The 22,306-nt window shown below is 36.7% G+C and overlaps 1 protein-coding gene across 1 annotated transcript in view; it reads right to left on the minus strand.

Moving 5' to 3' along the window:
• The window catches only part of LOC127654770 (5-hydroxytryptamine receptor 1F-like), a 33,934-nt gene extending 13,295 nt beyond the window's left edge, over window positions 1-20,639 (minus strand). The window contains exon 1 of the mRNA XM_052142135.1: window positions 20,549-20,639. Within this exon, the coding sequence (XP_051998095.1) occupies window positions 20,549-20,552 (4 nt within the window). The 5' untranslated portion in view covers window positions 20,553-20,639. The remainder of the gene's footprint in view (window positions 1-20,548) is intronic.
• Between the last annotated feature and the right edge of the window lie 1,667 nt (window positions 20,640-22,306).

A 22,306-nucleotide genomic window follows, 5' to 3' on the forward strand; every position in this document is an offset into this window, starting at 1 on the left:
ATTTGCAGAGCAATACTTCAGCAGAACATTCCACCAGTCACAAACTTCAGAAAATTGTGCATCATGCATTAGAATGAGAACACAACTATTTCTGGGCTTAAAAGATACAAGAACTAAATCAATGTTGAATATTGTATCTCAAAAGGAGAACAATGTGGCCCCCAATGTGCTACTTAAATAAATATTTCACTCAAAAATAAACATTCTCACATCATGTACTCACCCACATGCCATCCCAAATATGTATGATTTTCTTTCTTCAGAAGAACACAAATTAAGATTTTTAAAAGAATATTTCAGCACTGTAGGCCCATACAATGCAAGCGAATGGATGCCAAAATGTTTAAATTATTATTAGTAGTAATAATTTATAATAATTCTGCAATGCGGGAAACATTGGGAGCTTTTCTTCAAGCACTTTCTTTCTAAATATATGGATGTAAATGTTAGTCTAAACCTTCTTTTGTGCATCGACATCAGTAGTTCCTTCTCTACAGAACAAACGTTCTTTTAGTGTCTGCTGTCTCACACCCAATGCTCTCTGTACAGATTCTTATGGGTATGCAGACATTGTCAGAAAGAATATAAAAAGGCATAAGATCTTTATTGATATGCAATATTTATGTAGAGGAATTTCCTATAACTTTTGTATTTTATTACTTTAAAAAGTTTGCATTGGGATTATCCCTGAAATAAAAACAGACTCAATGCACCTCGTCAAAACATTTTTTTTAAACAACACAAAGTAAAAAATTCTTGGAAGCTTAAATAGTGCATTCTTCTAATAAACACTGTTATTCAGTGGCCTTGTCATGATTATTTAGAAGGTGTGCTGGAGAAAATATTCACTGAGGAACACTCTAACAAATAAGTCAATTAATCCTTCATTGAAGAGAGGATACCAATTAAAAAGCTTTTGATTAGTCAGAATTCATACCTACATGGTAATGAGTCATTACAAAAACATCTGGCACACAAAATGTTTAAAAAACTACTTTAATGTTTCGAAAGAACGTAATAATAGGCACACTTGTAAACAAGGATGAAGCAATTAATTAAAATATAACAGACATTGGAAAGATTAAAAGAAAACCTGAAATAAAATTAAAACTCTGCACTCTGAAGATAAAGTTGTTCTATAAACATATTTAGCCTAATATTTATTGTGCCATTTGTAGCTTGTGAATATTAATATTAGCCTTTATCGTGCATATGAAATATTACCATGAAACATGATGAATGGAAAATTCCTCTATACCTCACATTGTCATTTCTGTTTAATTCCATATTTATCAACTCAAAACAATAAAATCTCTGGTTGGATGGATAGTTCTCTTACATATAGTTTCCCCCAAAATATTTGGATACTTGCAATAGATAACAAAGTAACAAAAAAAGTGGAATTTACAGGCATGATTGGCTAGGACAAAAGAGAAGGAAAATGTATTGAGCAAAGACTGCGGCGCAGCAAACACAGCCACAAGAGGGCGCCACTACCTCGTGCAGTGCTGACTGAAGCAGGCAATGCAGACCGTTTTAATTTCTTGCAACATAAATGCAACATTTTGCGGGTTAGTAATCATGCACTGCCATATTTCGATTTCAATCTTAATTCAATCCATAATGCTGCATTAATGGATATCATACCGATGTCTGGTCAAAGTCTGAATTTTGGATGGTTTTCCCTTATCATGTACTGTAAGTGCTGCTTTTACAACTGTCACACTGTTTGTTAGTTTTTCACATTAATGTGAAAATGACAATGAACAAAAATATAATAACACATGTTCTTATGAGTCTTAGCTATTATTATTTCTGGATTGTGCATTTAAGTTGACACAGTTTTTACAGAGAGTATGGTCTCCAAAAACATTTGAATCAAGTCCGTAACCCAAGATAATTTCCCAAACTGAGAAAAAGAAAGGTGTTTTTTTCTAACATCTGGACTGTATCTGAAGGTTTAATTATATATATATATATATATATATATATATATATATATATATATATATATATATATATATATATATATATATATATATACATACATAAAAATAGTTCAGTATAATGGCAATGAGTACTTTATATGTGAATTTAGAAAATATTACATCAGTAAAACTGGAATTGCCCTTAACAAAAGCTATTATTAACCTGTCAGCAACTGTGGCAACAGTTCAAACCAAGATGGACATAAAGATTACAGAGGATGTCAAGTCTTATTTTAGATTTTTCAAGAATTTTCTGGTGCAGTTCTCATTACCGCACAACACATGCAGATTCAAAATTAGGACAATTAAATGTAGTATAAACAAAATAAACCATTACAATTTTTTATTATGTATGTTGTACCCAAGGCCCAGTAGTAATTAAAAATTATTTATTTGATGTTCCAAATAGTGGTCGGGTGATATGGGTTTTTTTTAATGGCCGATTCCGATATCCAGAGAGCAGGGTGGCAGAAAGGCAGATACAATGCTGGTTGTTGATTTTTTATTTAGCACTATATTTACTACATTTTTTAAACAATAATCTAAAAACAATATATTGTATTTTAAATGGAAGATCTGATTTCTGTTTAGTCATCCAATTTTTTTGTAATGTATTTGCACATGATTAAATGTTTAATATACTAGGAAGAAGGAAATAACAGTACACACAGTAGTCCAGCAACCATGTATGGTATGTCCACATTAGCAATCCATTTTCTCAAAAAATACTGAATTAAACCAATTCTACATACAGTGCATAGTAAATAAGACATTCACTCATAGCACACGTGAAGCGCTTTTACATTAAAGTTGCACCAGAGACTATTTATCAGAGATGGGCCACTTTTAAAATGAATAGGAGAAATTAGAACACCCAACTGCAGCCAACGGTCAATGGATGTAGATAGGAATTCCTGCCTTACAGGTAAAAGAGACAATCACCTTTTAGATACAGACATTGCCATCGTAAAGCGCATGTGCATTAGCTATAAAAGATGGGAAATTGAATTTTTTTACATAATCTAAGGTACCATAATTTATGATACCAGTGTTGTCAGATTTAACTGCTGATTTGAAAAAACAGGACATTTATCAGCCAATGCGATAATATTATAATAGTATTAAGGCATTTTAATATTATAAATTAATTATAATGATATCTAGGTGGAAATAGAGCGAGCTTCTGTTTAAGTTAGATTGGCAATATCATAAGCATATTGGCCAAACCAATGTTTAGATATTTTTGTATGTTATCTTTTCATTTCTATTATTTCATTAATTCTTTAGTGCTTCATAATTGTTTTACTTTATATATTTTGCTGAAAATCCAATGATAGGCTGTTCATGTGAAAACTTACCCCATTTACAGGTAAACAGGCCCTGCCCCCCTATACCCTAAGAAATATTCACTGGACTAAAAAATATGACAACTCCCCATTTTTAGTCAGCCCTAAAAGTTAATATTTTACATACCTTTTAAATAAATGTACTTACGTTTCTCATTTACATAATGGGCTCTATTGTAAAGGCGCTAAGCACAGCACCTATGCTGTAAGTCACAAGTGCAAAGTCAATAGGCATGGCCATGAAGTTTTGGTATTTTCGTGCAAGCATGCGCTAAACCTATGCGCAAGTGGGTTTGGCGAAATCATGCAAGCAAAATGCTAATGGACTGGGTCAAGTGAAATTTAATTCAGAAGGTTCTTCATCACCATCTGCGTCCTATTATAAAGTCCATTACCTGATAAGCACCAGCGATATAAAAAAAGACAGCACATTCATAAGAAGTTGGTAGTTTAAATGGATTGTATGCAATGAATTACAAAAACAGAAATATGGACTTACATTATTTATGCATTAACTAAGTCCTTATCAAATTACACTTCAAACGATACAAAAATATAATCAAAATAACGAAGTGGTCAAAAAAACATTTTACTCGCTCCAACTTCTTTCATTGGTCCCTTTTGCAGACTCTCCAAACTGCAAGTACAGGAACTGACATCAGGCCGTGATGACGCATGCCTGGCCCTAATCCGGCTAATCAAGCCCACCAGAGGGATAAAGGCAGCCAGATGCAGCAGTTCGGGAGAGAGAGAGCTACAGGCAGCTGCCCTGTATGTTGTTTTGCTTTAAGTTAATCATTAAATGGGTATTTATATCGTCAAGCCGGTTCTCGCCTCTTCCTTTCCCTTTTACCCCATTACACGCTGAGATAATACTTAACGCTCAACGCAATGACCTATTTCTCAGGAGAATAGATTTCACTCTTCATCATCTGTGCATTACTGGGAGCAGCGGTTTAATTATTATTATAATATTTATAAATATACAGTGTATAATATTATCATAATTACTCTCATGCAGAACTATTTGATTTCTCCATTTCATTTAATTAACTATTATTTTCATGTAAAATAAATTAAATGATTGGTAAAAGAAATCATTTATGGCATGTATTATTATGGGACAATCTAGGATGACCATCTGTCCACTTTTTTTGGACCTGACCAAAGCAAACAGATATTTGTAGAGCAACTTCTGTATGTGACCTGTAAAGCTGACACTTGCATGTCAATGGCAAAAAAGTCAGAAAATACAATAAACACGAACCCATGTGAGTGGAGAAACCAGCCCTGAGTCTTTATTCACATATTATCCACACTAAATATTATGTGACAAGAACAAAAAATGCCAGCACAAGTAGAGTTTGTCATAAAAATGTGATCTTTAGGGAAGATACCTGGCCACAGCAGGACTGAAAAGTGTGAAGTATAGTATAAAAAAGATTTTTAATGGCGTCTGATCCTTTTTGTTTTTATTTTATACTGTTGTATTTTATTTTATGGCCATTAGTAACTGTATTAATGTTACTATTCATTAAATGTATTAAATACATTTAATATATTTAATGAAACACATGAAATGTATTTAATTAATGCATTAATTAATAAATGTCATTGGTGAACATTTTGGTATTCGTATTATTGGTTTGATAGTAACATTAAAAAACAAATTGCCTCATTAAGTACCTTCAATGTGGGTGGGGTTGTTGTGGATGGCAGAGGTAGGCTAAATACATACAAATTGTGCCATTTTGATTTAATGTGCTGAGTAACGTCATTTTACCCACTGTGTCCGATATTAAAATTAGTGCGACACACATTGCAGAAGGCGTGGAATTGTCGATATGGCTTTGAGAAATGAAATTACATTCTTCCGTCCGGCTGTTGTTAAATTTACATGTATATATAATTTTTTTTTCGCCGGAGCACCACCTGAGTCTTCTCCTCCCATCTACCAAACATATATTCATATATATTTAGTTATTAAACAGCCTTTTGTGATATACAGAGCTATCGCACGTCTTCAAGTGGCTTTGAATAAAATGCATGAGTCATATGAACTAAATGAATTGTTTTTATTGTTCTTTTATATAATGTTTTGAGCTTGACAGTAACAAACATGACTAACACAAAGTATTGAATTTAGATCGGACTCGTTGGACCAATATCCATCTAAAAGCTTAAGTATCAGCGCCGATACCGATCTAGGTATCAGATCGGTGCATCCCTACTGCTAATATGTTTAAATAATGGTTTTGGTGATTAAGAGTGGACAGAATTATCTTATCAATATTTATTTTGGAATTTAACTGTAATTGTGAACAGAAATTGTGAAAATGTTTACAATTTCCGAAAACGCATAACAATACATTCTAATTTTTATAATAATAAATTAATATTTACACAGCCAAGAAACTTTTATCATTTATAAAATGGCAGTTATGATAATTTATCCAAAGTTTTGTGTGTTGCATCAGAAAGAAAATATCTTCAAAATGGTAAAAAAATACAGTAAGTATTTGAAATACTGTAAGTCTTGATTTTACTCTTGATAATGATTTCAGTCTTCCCTTTTCATGTTTCAAAAGAAAAGAAACTAAATCGTTAACATAAAATTATTGTGTGGCCTCCCCATGAGAATTACCAGTGGCATCATTGGAGAGAAGTGTTAACTGACACTTGTTTGGGTGAAAAGTGCTGCACTTGCGATGTATATTTAATTGGGGTGTTAATATCTTATCAAGAATGCCCTCAAGACGTTAACCCCAGATGCAATATTAACACTGCTTCCCTTTTATTTTTTTAAGGGATTTACAATTCACATAGGTAATATTTTTAGGTCGGAGAACCGGATTTATGGATTAATCCTAAAGACTCACATCCCTGAATTTAATTCAAAGAAAGATACTGCAAGCACACTTTTCAAGCAAAATATTGGCAAACAGAAACTAATTAAATAAAAACAAATCTTGAACAATGCTCATCTTACGAAACATTTTCTAACAGCCTCTGTATATTTCAATAAATAGGTGGTATACTTCAGTACGCACGATCAGAGATGGCAGAATGACAATCACACACAACAACTGTCAGATGCCACTAGCAAATCAGTCGTGTATTATTCTTAATGATTCAGCAAAGCAGGTCTTTTATGTAGCTGCATCAATTTATTTTCATAATTTTAATGGTAAAAGACTGTAGGTAAAAGCTACAGTAAAATTTTTAACAGTTAACGGGTAGTTACCTTAAAAATATACGGTAAAATTATTAATATATTTAAAAAGAGAAAAAGAAAGATCTGGCATTCCCAAGTTCATTTCATAATATTTTATGGGAATAGTTATGTTTTTTCTTATTTTTAATATCAGTTATGTACATTGGGGTGTTCTGTGTTATATCTGATGTAGTTATTTAATGTTTATTACATTATTTTAATTTCACATGTGTTACTTTGATGGTGTTCAGTGTTTGTGTGAGTGACACTGAGTACTGTCTCTACATGTTTATTGGTCATTACTCTAGGAAGGGCCAATATTTATGAATTTCATGTCATCATGTGCCCTTTTGTTATTATTACAGTGATTAACAGGGTTACCGTATTTTTTACGGTGAATTTCTGGCAACCACAGCTGCCAGTTTTTTACCGCAATTTAACAGAATTTATTTGTGTATAAAGTGTATATATCAGTGTATAAACTAACATTTTGAAATTCTAAAATGTCAAACTGAAAACTTTATCTAACCATGATGCTATGCCATGATACAACATCTATTAATGTCTAAGCAATGCAGAAAGAGCTCTAATTGCATTTTTAGTGAGGTGCCTCTCAGCACTGGTTTTGAAAATTACATGCTTGATGAGTGTGCTTCATACATACTTCCTCTTCACAGCAGGTACTAATGAAAAAATATAACTTTGCCACTTTGCTTAATGTAACCAGTGATGTCACCACAGCCAGGGTGATATCAAATCTGACAGGATTACAAATAATTACACTTAAAATGCATGATTGATGAGCAAGAAATTGCTTCCAAATAGGCATGTGAGAAAATGACGAATTAAGAAACTTATAGAAGGCCAAAGAAGGCCATTACAAGGCACTTGAAAGCAAAGATGCAATTAATTGCATGCTTGTGCTCTGCTTTCAATTACAAACTACAATTCCTTTCTAGAGCTGTGTCTCTTTATGAGAGCATAGCCAGCCCTATCACAATAAATCCATGTGGACTGTTTTAACAGCTGTGTAAAATCAGCAGTCATAATGATAACTGATTGTGTTCTAATGACATGGGAATTATGCCACTGACACTTGTACAAGCACAAATATCCAACCGCTTTAAATTCAAATATATAAATTCAAGATTCAGCAGGTTGTCTTTTCTTGAACTAAACTCGGTCTGAGCTTGCAGACAGTTTTTAAACGTAAGGACACGTGTAAGCTCCATTCTCTGGGTGAAATGCCCACAGATGGGTGCCAATGCGAGTTGTAAAGTAAGTTGTTTTTAGCTGTTAAGGAAGTAAAACAGTGAAGAGATGCAATGCAGTGATGTATATTTTATTAACCTCCCAACCCAAACCCCAACCAACAACCTAACCATCATTGGAGGAAAGATTTAATCTTAGAGAACTTTAGAATCACAGTCTCTACTCATTATGCAAACGTAATTACTTCCTGGTTTGAACACAGAACACAAAGCCGGTTTTCCCATGCTGCTTCCAGCTGTGCCACAGGAGAAGGTAACTTATCTTATCCAATGTAAAAATGTCTGATGGGAGATGGTTCTTGTCAGTAACTTGCCATGATGTGTTGATGCCAGGGTACCGGAACATTAAGAAGCAACATGGCAACTTCTGAGATCCTGTTGGATCCTGAGCATTGACATTGTTTACATGGACATTACTTTTTTGGTCTATATACTGGTCAAGACTTTCTTCACAGCTATTGCAATATTCCTACTAATACATGTAATCATCATATTCAGATTTAACTAAGACATGCATGTTCTTTTCTCACTATTCTCTTGAGCAAATACTGGAGATGTGAAATTGTTAGTAAATCTACACAGGAGTGCAATAAAAGGCAAGTGATGAGAGTCTTATGGGGCTTTCTGTATATTGATTTAAGTTCATGTTATGATAAATATATAATCAATTTGATGTTAATTAATTGATTTCAGAACAAATGTGTTCAGTAATCATGCTAGCAAACATTGAGAAGGCTGTCTATACAGTCATCTGCTGTTAGAGGGCAATTGCATACTGCATGTCACTTTTTTTTTAAGTATGTCAAATTATGGCATACACTGATACCTGTGGCCTGGATGCTGCATCATTCAAACACAGTAGTTTTCAGTTACCAATGCCATTGTAGAAATTCACTATACTCAGTAAACCAGGATTCATTTAATCCATGAATAAAAGTGTCCAGTAACAGGGCAGTTACTGAGATTAAATAAATAGTATTCAGCTGGTCATATGATCCTAACATGGCTGTCCCGATGAGGCGTCCCTGCCCCATGTAGAATAAAGAGCTTTTATAAAGTTATGTTACTGAACTCTTGGAGTGGTCTTGCTTTTATACATATGTTTCAAAATTTCTATAAATTTTTTTAGAACTAAAACTTTTTAAATAAGGAACAACATTAGGCTACTGAGTGAACCTTTAACTCAAATATGTATACAAGTTATTATTACAGTGTTCTTAACAGTAATTAAACATGTTTAATTAATCTTAACACAATTAAACACATGTTTAGTACAAATTCACAAATTTGTACTAAACATAGCATAAATACACTCACTGAGCACTTTATTAGGAACACTATGGTCCTAATAAAGTGCCCAACAGGGTCTTCTGCTGTTGTAGCCCATCCGTCTCAAGGTTCGACATGTTGTGCTTTCTGAGATACTGTTTTTTGTTTTTGGCAGTAAATTCTAGAGAATGTTTCGTGTGAAAATCCCAGGAGATCAGCAGTTACAGAAATACTCAAACCAGCCCATCTGGCACCAACAATCATAACACGGTCAAAATCACAGAGATCACATTTATTCGTCATTCTGATGGTTGATGTGAACATTAACTGGAGCTCCTGACCGGTATAGGCCTAATTTTTAGTACTGCACTGCTGCTACATGATTGGCTGATTAGATAATTGCATGAATAAGTAGGTGTAAGGTGTTCCTAATAAAGTGTAACTCTCTAAAAAAAATATTTTAAAAGGAAAATGCTAATACATGCATTTATTAACTGTATAAATTAAAATGATATTTAAACAGCAGGCTACATGCACGTTATTTGTAGTCCTCCATGTGCGTTTTGCGGTATAAACGTTTATTGAAGATTCATTTCCAAATTTATTCATATTGATAATGTTTGAAAGCTGATATGCCTAGCCAGGAACATACTTTATCCAAGTACGTAAATGCTTTGCTTACACGCGGTCTGGCTGGACATACTTAACATGTGTTCTTTAGTTACTGTGGTGGTATCAAACCTCAGTACCCTCGGGGGTGATAGTTACCATCAAATGTCTGTGCCATTAAACTGGATGCGTTTTTATTCAGTTAAGTTGCTATAAATATATTTACTTTACCTTACATGCTCAACATGGTCTAGTCAAAATGCTGCTCTTTCATGACAATAGTTGGTTTGAAAGAGAAGGCAGTTCACTTCACACTAATCTTGCTTTAGCGCCCCTTGTGGCAACATTGAGAATGCAATGTGTCCTTCAGTTTTGTTATCAATTGTGGTCTTACAAACAGTATTTCAGGACACAAAAATGCACAAAATCGTGCTTGTTAGCTAGAAGCATCTGCGTTCCCATATAACTTAATGTTTTTAAAAAAGAAAAAAGTCACCCTTAGAAAAAAGAAAATCTTTGATAACTAGATTTTTTATTTAATTTGTACAGTTATATGCCAGCTGTCTTATCCCGGAAATCTATAAACCAGGGGTATCCAAACTTTTTCTACTGGGGGCCTGATGCAAAAAGCAATAAGCTGTCGAGTAGAGACCTCCGCCGGGGAAAAAGTACAGCCAGTTAACGCACTGTTGTAATAATAGTAATAAAAAAAGGCTAGATACCTCTATTGCATCATCTTTATATGGTATGCTTAATATTATGCATGTTTTAAAACACATTTGGTGTTAATAAAGGATATTTCTCTCGCCAAGAATGCTTGTAATATAACATTGATGCAGGATCAGAAATTAAGGGGGGTTCTGGAAAAAAATGCCCCCAAAATAACAAGAAAAAATGCCCTAAAGTTCAAAATGTTAAATTTTTTTATTTTATGTATACCATCTGATATAGTTCTTAAAATTCTACTTTAAGAGTAGCATTAAACACTATCACATAAAAGTTATTTTTTATGTTTATGAGGGCATTTTTTCTAAACATAAAAATGTACTGTCATTCTTTTATTGACAGTACATTTTTATGTTTAGAAAAAATGCCCTCATAAACATAAAAAATAACTCTTATATCCATAGGGCTACTTTGATTTTGCTTTTTGGACGTCCATTCAGTGTCACTGCAAACACAAGCAGTTTTGGGTGTGCCGCATTACAATAATCAGAATATGTAAAATTTTCCTGCTATGATGTGATTCAAGTATTTACTCTATGTTCTGTTGTTACTTTTGTTACAAATATGATTTTAATTTGATCAAAATGATTGCGCTCCCTTTATTTAGTTGATACCCAAGCGCGAGCTGACCAAGCGCATTTTAAGCAGAGATGTGCCCATGTTTTGAGCACTCTCTCTAATGTACTTAATCTCAAATGACGCTGAGAAGTTCATGAATTATTTTTCATGTTTCAATTGGTTCAAAACGAACAATTAATAATTAACAAAATTAATAAACCAGCAACCAGTGCTGCAGAAGACATTTTCGGAGAGTGTGCTCAGCTCGCTGTGTGTGCTCAAATGATGACACTAAATGAATGGGAACTAAATGATTATTTCATTATGTGCTTTGTTTGTTGAATAACTTTGGAGCTCTTAAAAAAGGGGATGATCTTCAGTAATAACTGCTACACATATTCAGCAGCACTTTGATTAAATTTATTGAATCAGCTTTGTTTGCAATGCCTGAGATGGGAGAAAAATGGCTGGCCTACCATTTTGTTTCGCAAAGAAGGAATAACCATTAGAGGTTCTCTTCTTGAGAAGAGTCATTGTTTCGTTGTAAGTGCAATGTAAAAACCTGAGCTGAGGCACTTTCAAAAGCAATTAACATTACTCAAAGAGATGCCTGGAGATTGTATGCTATTTCTGTTACATCCGCTGTGTTTCCTTGAAGACTCTTTATGGGAAAATATTCTTCCTGTTGCCATTTATGATGCCAGCCACATGCAAGGTGGTGGGACAATGGGATATTAAACAGGCCCATTTAGTTGGATCAAAGTGATGCAAAGCAGGTAGAGGACATTATACTTTCTTTTCTGCTTCTATCAAAACCTGCCCTGCACAATGAGAATGGACTTATGGTTATTACTCTGTCTTGTCACAATGGCAGGTTTTGAAATAACTTTGGAATTGGATCTGAGGACACAGCCTACAATTTATACTGTTGCATCTTGTCAAACAACGTTTTTGGTAATATAAAGGTCTTAGGAAATGTTTAGCTGAAACTATGTACAACAAGTGATTTGTGGTATCATCTTAATGTTAACACAGTGCAACAGTGATCACACACTTTTTCAGCAGCATTGGTTCCAGAACTGTTTCCCATTCATTTTCTGTGTATGCATTTAAAAAAAACTCTTCATTAAAGTGCTCTAAGTCATGAAACACATGACTGTGTACTTAAAATATTTTATGAGAGAATACATTTTTTTGAGAATTCACATCATTGTGAATGACGTATTGCTTACAATTGATGGTACAATAAAAAACCATTGACTTACTGATTATAAGTGTAAAAACAATATATAAAGTTTGTTACAAAATATTCGGTGATATACAAATATAGTAGTTTAAAAATGTAGGGACATCATCATTTGCAATGATTAATGGGAAGGGACTGTCATTGCTCAGCTAATTTTCCACGACTTCCTTTTCTGTGGCCACAGTGATATCTCTTGCTGCGTTAATGTCAGTTCAAATGATTTTATTTACGAGTTATAGTATAGTAATTTTATTTTTTCACCCAAAAATAAAAATTCTCTTATTATTTAATTTAAGCCATCCTGGATGTGTATGACTTTCTTTCTTCTGCAGCACACAAATTAAGGTTTTTAGAACAATTTCTCTCTTTTGGTAAATGGGTGCCAAAACCTTTGAAGCTCCGAAAATCACGTAGGTTAGCATGAAAGTAATCCATATGACTCCAGTGGTTCCCCGTCTGTCGCTCACTCGACATTGTGTCGAATGAAGCGACACGAGGGGTCTTTCTTGAAGGCCTCAGTTACCGCTGAACTTGAGAAAAGGCCAATGAAAAATTGGCAGACAGAATTTGCATGTCCCTCCCCGGGACATATGAGTATAAAAGGAGGGAATCGTGCATCTGTTTAGTCAGATTTTTTCTTCGGAGCCGAGCAGTTGTGTGTTCAGCAAGCTGGTGTTGCACTACTGTTCCACTCGCCTCTAAGAGCATTGCTGTTGGATCCTTCAGACATTACCAACGGCTTTCTCACTTCTCTGCACGGCAGTGCATTCCACTCACCTGAGAACTTCGACAGAGTTTCCTTAAAAAGAAAATAGACCTGTAAAAGAGTATATTTACTCTAAAAGAGTATACAATTTGGGGTTGAACGTCTTTTTAAATACGAGTCTTTTTAAAGATGTCTTTCCGCCTTTGTGTAGTTCCTGGATGCGGCATATATCTCTCCGCTTCTGATGGTCATAAGAGCTGCCTCACGTGTCTGGGCTGCGATTACATGCAGGCAGCGTTTTATGAATGCTTCATGTTCTCAGTGCGAGAACATAACCATAGCAACATTGGAGAAAGACACTTCAGCCAACGTACTAGTACCAGGTCCTCCCCTTCAGCTCGTCCCTGTCCCCTCGCGTCTTCACGAAGGTTGCGAGTAACATAGGGAGAGAAAAGATGCGGCCATCACGGCCTGCACCCATGCTTGGCACGTCGCTTGCCCCCCCCTTCAGGATGCCAGGAACCTAAAAAGTGTATGACATTTTTATGGGGCGTTGGGGAAGGGCACATGCAGACTGACGCAGCCTGCTGCTTTGGCATGCAACTGCCTGCCCACACCTGCATCAGCAGCTCACGTACACGGTTCAGTACATACCGTGATTGAATAGGGACCCCTAGTGTCGCTTCATTCGACACAATGTCGAGTGAGCGACAGATGGGGAATGTCTAGGTCACTGTTGTAACCTCCGTTCCCTGATGAAGACGTTTTGTCCCCCCGGGCCACGACACTGAACCGAGCCACTGTAACTGCCGAACCTCATTCTCGGCTCCTCAGTGCAAAACCTGACTAAACAGATGCACAATTCCCTCCTTTTATACCCGTATGTACGGGGGAGGGACATGCAAATTCTGTCTGCCAATTTCTCAATGGCCTTTTCTCAAGTTCAGAGGTAACCGAAGACTTCAAGTAAGACCCCTAGTGTCGCTTCATTCGACACAATGTCTGAGGTTACAACAGTAACCTAGACGTTAAATTAATGTCTTTAGAAGTTATATGATAGTGTGGGTGGGAAACAGATCAATATTTTAGTACATTTTTATATAAATTCTCCTCCCTGCTCAGTCAATCTCTACATTAACTTTCACATTTTGACTCTTTCTCTTGGCCCGCCATAGTAAAGAAAGATTTCTTTATTTCTTTTTTTTTTTTTTTTTGAATCGCTTTAAAAATATATCGGCCAATTAATCGGTTATCTGCCTTTCCCACCACCTTAATTATCGGTATCAGCAAAATCCACTTTCGGTCGACCTCTAGTTTATATATTATCATTTTAAAAATAATGTCTCTCTGGAGAAAATTAAAGTACTATTTTACTTCTGGAATTCTACAGCTGCAGTCTATATCATATATTTTTACAAAAAATTTTAACTCATCTGCACCATACTTTCATTTCAGAACTGCAATATTCACATGCCTTCTGTAAGGAACAAAAGGCCATGATTCAACCTCACTCTTCTGTAGTCTAAACACATTGCTGCTTCTGAGTCTTCTTAATACAAGAACTCAGACTTGTGTGAAATGACAAGACGAAGTCCATAAGCTTTTCTCACTATAAACCTATGCTGACAAATGTTCCCCAGATGAGAGTTGCCAGTGCATAACACAATATCTGATATTGTTGATAAATGCTCTTGTGCAACATGTGTTATTGTGACTCACTGTCATTGGACACATTCTTGGAATTTTATTTTTTTTAAAACAGTGGAGTTTAATAGAGGATTTTCAGGTAGCTGATCCATTCATCAATCATTTGCATGGCACACAGGCAAGAGAAAAACAAGGAACATGTGGAAGAAAATCAAGTCAGCTGATCAGATATTTTCATAACCAGCCATTATGCAGATAGGAGCGTGAAGCATTTACATGTTTCCATTGATCATGTTCCCTTACAACTCAAGTACACTTGACATTGCGTAGAGTCCCTTCATACACAACCTAGTTGAAACCTCTCTAAAATAACACCAATATTCTAATATTTGCTATGGTGTTTGAGCCCTGCCTGTTTTGCCACGAAACTGTCCGCTATAAAAACAGGTTCACAGACACCATTTCCTCAGAATTTCTTCCTTCAAGACAGCGATCATCTCTTGTCTAGAAGCCCTCGACCTTCGCGGGCGGAATCTTCGCGAGAAAACATTCCGCTCCCCTGCAGTGTTCCGACAAACATCACATCGCCTCACTGATTGATGCTTGCTGGAGAACGGGCCTCAGCATCCTGATTCCCCGCAGGGCTTCAGCAGGGTTTGGGTTTGTTAGAGCTGCATTTACTGTCTGGGCCGTGCCCATGCAGAGTGAGATCTCATGGAGACAGACTGCCCTCACTGTGATGGCATGAGTCTCAAGACGCTTCGCTCGTGAATCATCCATGTTCTGAGGGATGATCCAGCCTCACGTGCCCTCTCACTAGGGCTGAAACGATTAGTTAATGTTATCGACAACGTCGAGAATAAAAAATTGTAGACAAAACTTTTAATTGTCGAATAGTCGTTTGATCTCATTTAACGTAACGTGAGATCACATTGAACTTTCATGATGAAGCATGAGAGCATCACTGCAGTTCGTGCCTAACTGAGGAGAGGAAGAATTACACAGCTCACAGTCCAGATGCACTCTAAACTTTCCAAAGAGCTTCAGGTGATGTAGATCACAAAGTACAAGGGAATTATACAAAAATAACAAATAAGTAAATACAGAAGCACTCTCGTTGTGGAATAAGTGGAGTCGGAGCTCTTTAAATGAAACACCCCGGTGTTACATCTTAAATGCAGTTTTAATGTGTTATAGCTTCATTAAAGTTCAAATAATACAGAAGCAGGTCATGTAATTAATTACAAACTCCAACTCTGGCATTTTTCTGTGTGGTCATCACCTCTTTTATGAGTTGCACGAATGTCCGGGCATCCGGCTGAGACACACTCTGTCGTGGGGACGCTCATCCCTCGAGCCCACACTTGCTAAAGCGAGATTATAGTACAATGGCACGTGACATATTGAATCATAAAATATGTCACCGAGCATTTCTTATCATGAGGAAAATTGGCAATAAGCAGCTTTAATAATAAGAGAGAGTTTTTGTGTGTGTGTGTGTGTGTGTTAAGGATGGATTGAAGTGAACAGAAAGGTGAGAGAGGGTAGTCTTCACCCCATTATACACGGCAACAAAATACATTTATGATTTGTTTTGGCTTGTTTTCCAATAAAAATAACTAAACCTCATTTAAAGCAATGTACATTTTCTTTAGCAGCTATACTGCAGAAGACATTTTTTTTTATCTGAGAATGTAGAATGTAATATTAAAAATGCTAATGTTTTAAAATATCTAAACATCCTTTAAAAAAATAAAAGATGTATTCACCTAAGAAGCAGCATATAAGATATTTATACTTGCTTTTAGAGAATAGATCTTGAATATACATATATTTTGTCTTTACTGCACTCGCAGAAGTATAACCAAGTGAAGAAAATACATGTATATACAAAATACACTTACTGTATATTTAAGATACATCCTCTTAAAGCAAGTCTTAATATCTTATGTTGCTTCTCAAGTAAATCTATCTTGTTTCTAGGATTTTTAGACTATTTTAAATGGAAAACAAGACAAAAACACTTGATAAAAATAGGATTTGTTGCAGTGAATTTCTTTTCTGAATTAAACTTAATAAAAAGTATTTTTCCCCTTTAATTCAGTGAATGTCATTTAGAGGTATTTTTGAAAGATAATTTTTTTAATTGTTAGTAGGCACGTTTAATACAACCTTTTAAACCGGGGCACAAGCTGAATAATCTGTTAAAAGCTAATGATTAATAGTTGCAATAATCGCCGAATAGTCGAATAATTGTTCTAATAATCGTAAAGATTAATCAATGATCAAAATAATTGTTAGTTGCAGCCCTACCTCCCACCCGCCTCTTCTGTGATACACAAGGATTCACACAAGGAGGCACGGCAGGGCCGCGAGGTCGAGCAGGATGACTTTGAGATGGTCCTTGTGGTGGCACGCGCCCCGCGAGCCCCTCAATCTCTCCGAAGCGCATGTTTTCCGATACTCTATGTGCGAGACGAGTATGTCTCTCGCTGCATCAGGCGAGTGGTCAGTGGATGATGCTGCCGCCCCTCCCCCCAGCGAGGGCAAGGAATGTACACGCACCACTGACAGGGAAATGCTCGGCGTCCTTACAAGGGCGGTCAAAAGCTTACTCAGCATGAACAAGCTGGATCAGCATTCCACACAATGGCGGTGCTCCAGTAATTTTAAGCCAAGCTCCTCAGGCAAATGGACGAGCACGGCTTCGAACCAGAGATATTCAAAGAGCTCCGCACCGCTACAGATTTAGTGCTGCATACCACAAAAGTCACTGCGCAGGCCATTGACAAGTTCAAGGTTCACTGAGAACCAGCTTGGCAATATAATTAATAGTTTTAATGATAAACTTAAACAAAAGACACAAACACACACATGACGGACATGCCCGTAAACGATCTCTCTCTGCCGCACAATCTTCAGCAGTTGGCCTTTATCCCTCTCGGAGGCTTGATTAGCCTGATAAGGGACCGGGTGTGTAGAATCATGACCCAGCCCCGCCATCCGCCCTGCCACAGGAGTATATCACTGCCAGTTCACCCTCATTCTGTTTTGAGCCAGCGCCCGACTAAAAGCCCCATACCAGCTTCCTCACCGACAACTGCGTATCAGCACATGCAGCAAAAGCGCTCCCCTGCAAGCCTTTGGACTGCACATGCTCTCTGTTAAGAGCTGGCTCTGGCCTGAGTAAAATGGGTCTGTGACCTGCATTCACAATCATTCGACAGTTCATGGCTGGAGTTTGGCCCATGTCTTTCAAGAGCCACTATCAAACCCAGGTAAGGCAATGTACCCAAGGTCCTAACCACGCCCGTCAAAGAACAGATGGTTCACCTTCAGGCCTTCTTCCCTCCTCAGTTTAATTCAGATGAGGAACAATCATTGCATTGTTATGCCCTGTGCGGGCACTACATGTATGTGTTGAGCATTCTTGCCAGTTCAGACTGTCTCATCAGATCTTTATATGATATGGAGGACGCACAAAAGGAATGACCATCTCCAAGCAAAGGCTCTCTCACGGGATTGTCAATGCAATTACCCTGGCTTATGAGTCGCATGGGACTTGTCCAATTTGTGTTAAAGCACACTTAACTAGAGGCATGGCCTACTCATGGGCATGGATGAATGGTGTGTCCTTACAATACATAAGTTCTGCAGTAGGATGGTCCTCTCAAAACACATTTGCACGGATTTACAACCTAGACGTAACGTCTTATTTTTCACAAGTCTTCTCTGTTTAGAGCACTTGCTTTTTATTAGCCAAATATATATATATATACCCTTTCCTTTTAAGTACGGTCTCCCCATCATTTGCACAACTGCCTGCAGTCAGGCCGTTATAATTTACCATAAAGTTGCAAACACTATCATTATAAATTAACTCCCTTACCAACTGGGTTCATAAGGAGATAATTCATACTATATGACATAGTTCATATATTTAAACTCCTATTCTCCTCCTGGCCAACACGAGGATCACTCATTGCGGCATACACATGTTGGTCGCCATCCCACAACACTGCGGCGCCATGTTTTCTCTCTGGGAAGTTATGTTGTTTAGTGCGTGATGGGATTCTGTTCCCCATATGCATAGCTACGCAATGTCAAGTTTACTGACCGTGCGTTCAGACCAGAGGTGGCGAGAGCGTAAAAATTCGCTCTGGCTGCCATGCCAACAACGCTATCGAAAATTTGTGGATGCTCTGACGTATTTGAAATAGGTGGCAACGTTCGTTGAAAATGATTGGTTTTGTGAACTATATTTAAAGGGGCCACAAAACATCCAGACATGTCGACCGGTATCTTTTTGACGACGTACCACAAGTATACTCATTAAATATTTTTAGATATTATTATATAATATTATATAAACCATAATATCCACTTCATCAACTCACCTGGCACACCAACAATTTCAGACACCTTTGTCCACGCATCATTTTTAAATTTTATTTATATCCCTGTAAGCAAACAGGGACAGATCAAATATTACGTGAAAACCCGCCACGGCAATAATCAGTTTCTCCTCCATTTTGTCTTCGGAACTAATGTTTGGTGGGAACCAAAGTTTACACGGTTGTGTTCTCTAGACTTCGCTAGAGCGGAGCACTTCTATATTCCAATAGTTTGCCGCCGAACCACGTGAAAGCTCATTACCATAATGTTGGCTGCACTTGAACTTTCCTCTGACGCCCACACCGCCCAAGACTCGCCGCCGAGAGACGCTGGCTTTCGTAGAAAATGAATGACTTTCGATCGATTTAACGCTCTAGACGCCTCTGGTCTGAACGCACCATGAGTCGTAAGGAAACGTCTCGGTTAAATACGTAACCTCTGTTTCCTGAGACGAAGGGAATGAGACATTCCTAATGCTAGCCGAACCACAAGACTCAGAGTTCTTGAGGCACGAGCGATGCGCTCCTTTTTCTCAGTCAGAAATTCTGAGGAAATGGTGTCCTTGCACCTGTTTTTATAGCAGACAGTTTCGCGCCAAAACAGGCGGGGCTCAAACACCATAGCCAATATTAGAATATGGGCGTTACTGTAGAGAGGTTTCAGCTAGTTTATGTATTAAGGCACTTCCCCATATGCGTAGCTACGCAATTTCTTGTTCCCAGGGAACCGAGACATTATAAATAATGTTTTTTTCTTTACGTCTTTTGATTTGGGATTTACATCCCCAGAATCTACACCCTGAATGGAAAAAAAATATTTGTGGAAGTCAAATATTACTCATAATATATATATTAGACAATTATTATAGCATATCAGTATTCATATGGCATTTCTGTATCTCCTTTTTAGTGCACTTCTAGTCTGATAATTATTTGTTCATTTTTTTCTGTTATCAATTCTTAATGTTGTCATCCAAATGAGGAAGTATCAGTTTGAATCAATCTAAATGTTAAATAATGCATTCATTATGAATCTTCAATAAGGACACCAGAGTGTCCAGAGTGGATTACCATAGGAATGTTCTTTGCATTGGTGAACAAGCTTCAGTAAAAGCATGGAGCTATTCAATGAATATGCAATATCACATTTGGCTGATCTGAGAATTAGTTGCCCTCGCACTCTTTGAGGATGCACCACGTAACATTTCTGTAGGTTTAAAGTAAACAAAAACTCGAAATAAAACTTGGTTCAGAAGACTGATTCAGATGAAAAACCTGATAATATCAGATTCTGATCAGATAAAAATCACGTAACTCTTCAGTTCTCACGAGAAAAGGATCCTGACTATGAAGAAAATAACCTCACAGCACACCGTAAGATAATACTAATAACGCCTGTAAACCACAAAAAATTTAATTTAATAATAATACTATGCAACTCGGCATCAAGTCATTACCATCAGTACAAACTTGAACAAACTTTATAAAAGCGAACATAAAATCGTCAAAATGCAAGAGGACAATTTGGAATGTATTTTAAATATTAAGCAAAATGTAAACAATGTATTACTTACTCATATTGTTATGCGATGTGTTGAGATGAAGGCATTCCTCCGGAATATGATATTTCCTCAAATGAGACAGATGAATGTGTGTTTCACAGGTGCGGAAGAAAGAGCTCGAGCTCATGCGGAGAGCTGACTATAGCCGCGCGCGCGCCACACGCCGCGCGCAATCACGAACGCACGTGGACAGTCGTGTAAATGAGTACTAGACCGAGGCTTGGTCTTGGTAATTTAAATGAAAATTGCTTTTAGTTGACCTATCATGCAACACTCGCACCGTATTGTGCATCTCTCTCTCTCTCTCTCTCTCTCTCTCTCTCTCTCTCTCTCTCTCTGTGCCACTCGTACACACGCACCGCATTTTTACATTTTCAAAAACCAAAATTTAGTATGATTTATAAGCTGTTTTCCTCATGGGGACCAACATTTCAGGTTTTATTATCCTGAAGATGGGGTAATTTGTTCCCCACAAAGTGATAAATACACACACACACACACACACACACACACACACACACATACTTGTTGTGTTTCCATGTTTTATGGGGACTTTCCATAGACATAATGGTTTTTATACTGTACAAACTTTATATTCTATCCCCTAAACCTAACCCTACCCCTAAACCTAACCCTCACAGAAAACATTCTGCATTTTTACATTTTCAAAAAACATAATTTAGTATGATTTATAAGCTGTTTTCCTCATGGGGACCGACAAAATGTCCCCACAAGGTCAAAAATTTCAGGTTTTACTATCCTTATGGGGACATTTGGTACCCACAAAGTGATAAATACACACACACACACACACACACACACACACACACACACACACACACACACACACACACACACATGACTTTAACTTGAAGTATTCTAAGTAAAATGTCAACAGGAGCTATAAGTGCAAACCAAAACATGCTTTTGCAGTCATCCTTTCATTTGACCTTTATAACTGAATGCCTCAATAAAGCCTTACTAATGAGATACGAACTTTTTGAGTTTGTTATTAAACAGAGAGAAACATAAGTGCAAAGAACTATTACGTAAGTGTTTGTAAGGTTGAGAGACAGACTAATGCGAAATTTATTAAAGACATACATAGACAGTGATATTTTTTTTTCTATTTTTTTTTGCCGCAAAAACAGTCACATAACATTTTTTTAAGACCATTCTCCACCATCTCTGACCCTTAGAATTAAACGGGCCATTTTTTGCTTTTTGCTTTAACACTTCTGTGCTAACGTCCTTTTAACACTTCATGCGTTTCGAAATGAAATACAGTTCTGAACTGCACTTGACAAGCTGCAGGTTTGTTGTCAATTTTAAAATAGTTTTTAACTGCCCCAACCTTATAGAGCACAACAGGGCCCACCCACTCATTCGGCCATCTGGGTTCCGGAAGTATTTTTCCCAATATTTTTTCCCATTGACTTTTCATAAAATTCTTGATTAAAGAGTTCGACCAAACCAACCAGCACCAAGGTAAATCACAACATCACAAACTTTGTTTTGAGCCCAAAAAATATTTGAGAATCGGACATAAAGACTGGTACAAACAAGACTGTATACTTACCGTCTTTCATGAGCACACAGACTACACGAAGCATTGCAAATTATGTCAATGAATAAAAAACTATTGGAATATGTAAAACTATTGATTTTAAGTTGTTGATTATAAGTATAGAAACAATATATTTTACATTATTGCAAAATATTCAGAAATGTACAAATAGATAAGTAGTTTAAGGGTGAAGAGATACAGAC

Source organism: Xyrauchen texanus, chromosome 14 (genome assembly GCF_025860055.1).
Source record: "Xyrauchen texanus isolate HMW12.3.18 chromosome 14, RBS_HiC_50CHRs, whole genome shotgun sequence".
In the NCBI taxonomy this organism is placed as follows: Eukaryota; Metazoa; Chordata; class Actinopteri; order Cypriniformes; family Catostomidae; genus Xyrauchen; species Xyrauchen texanus.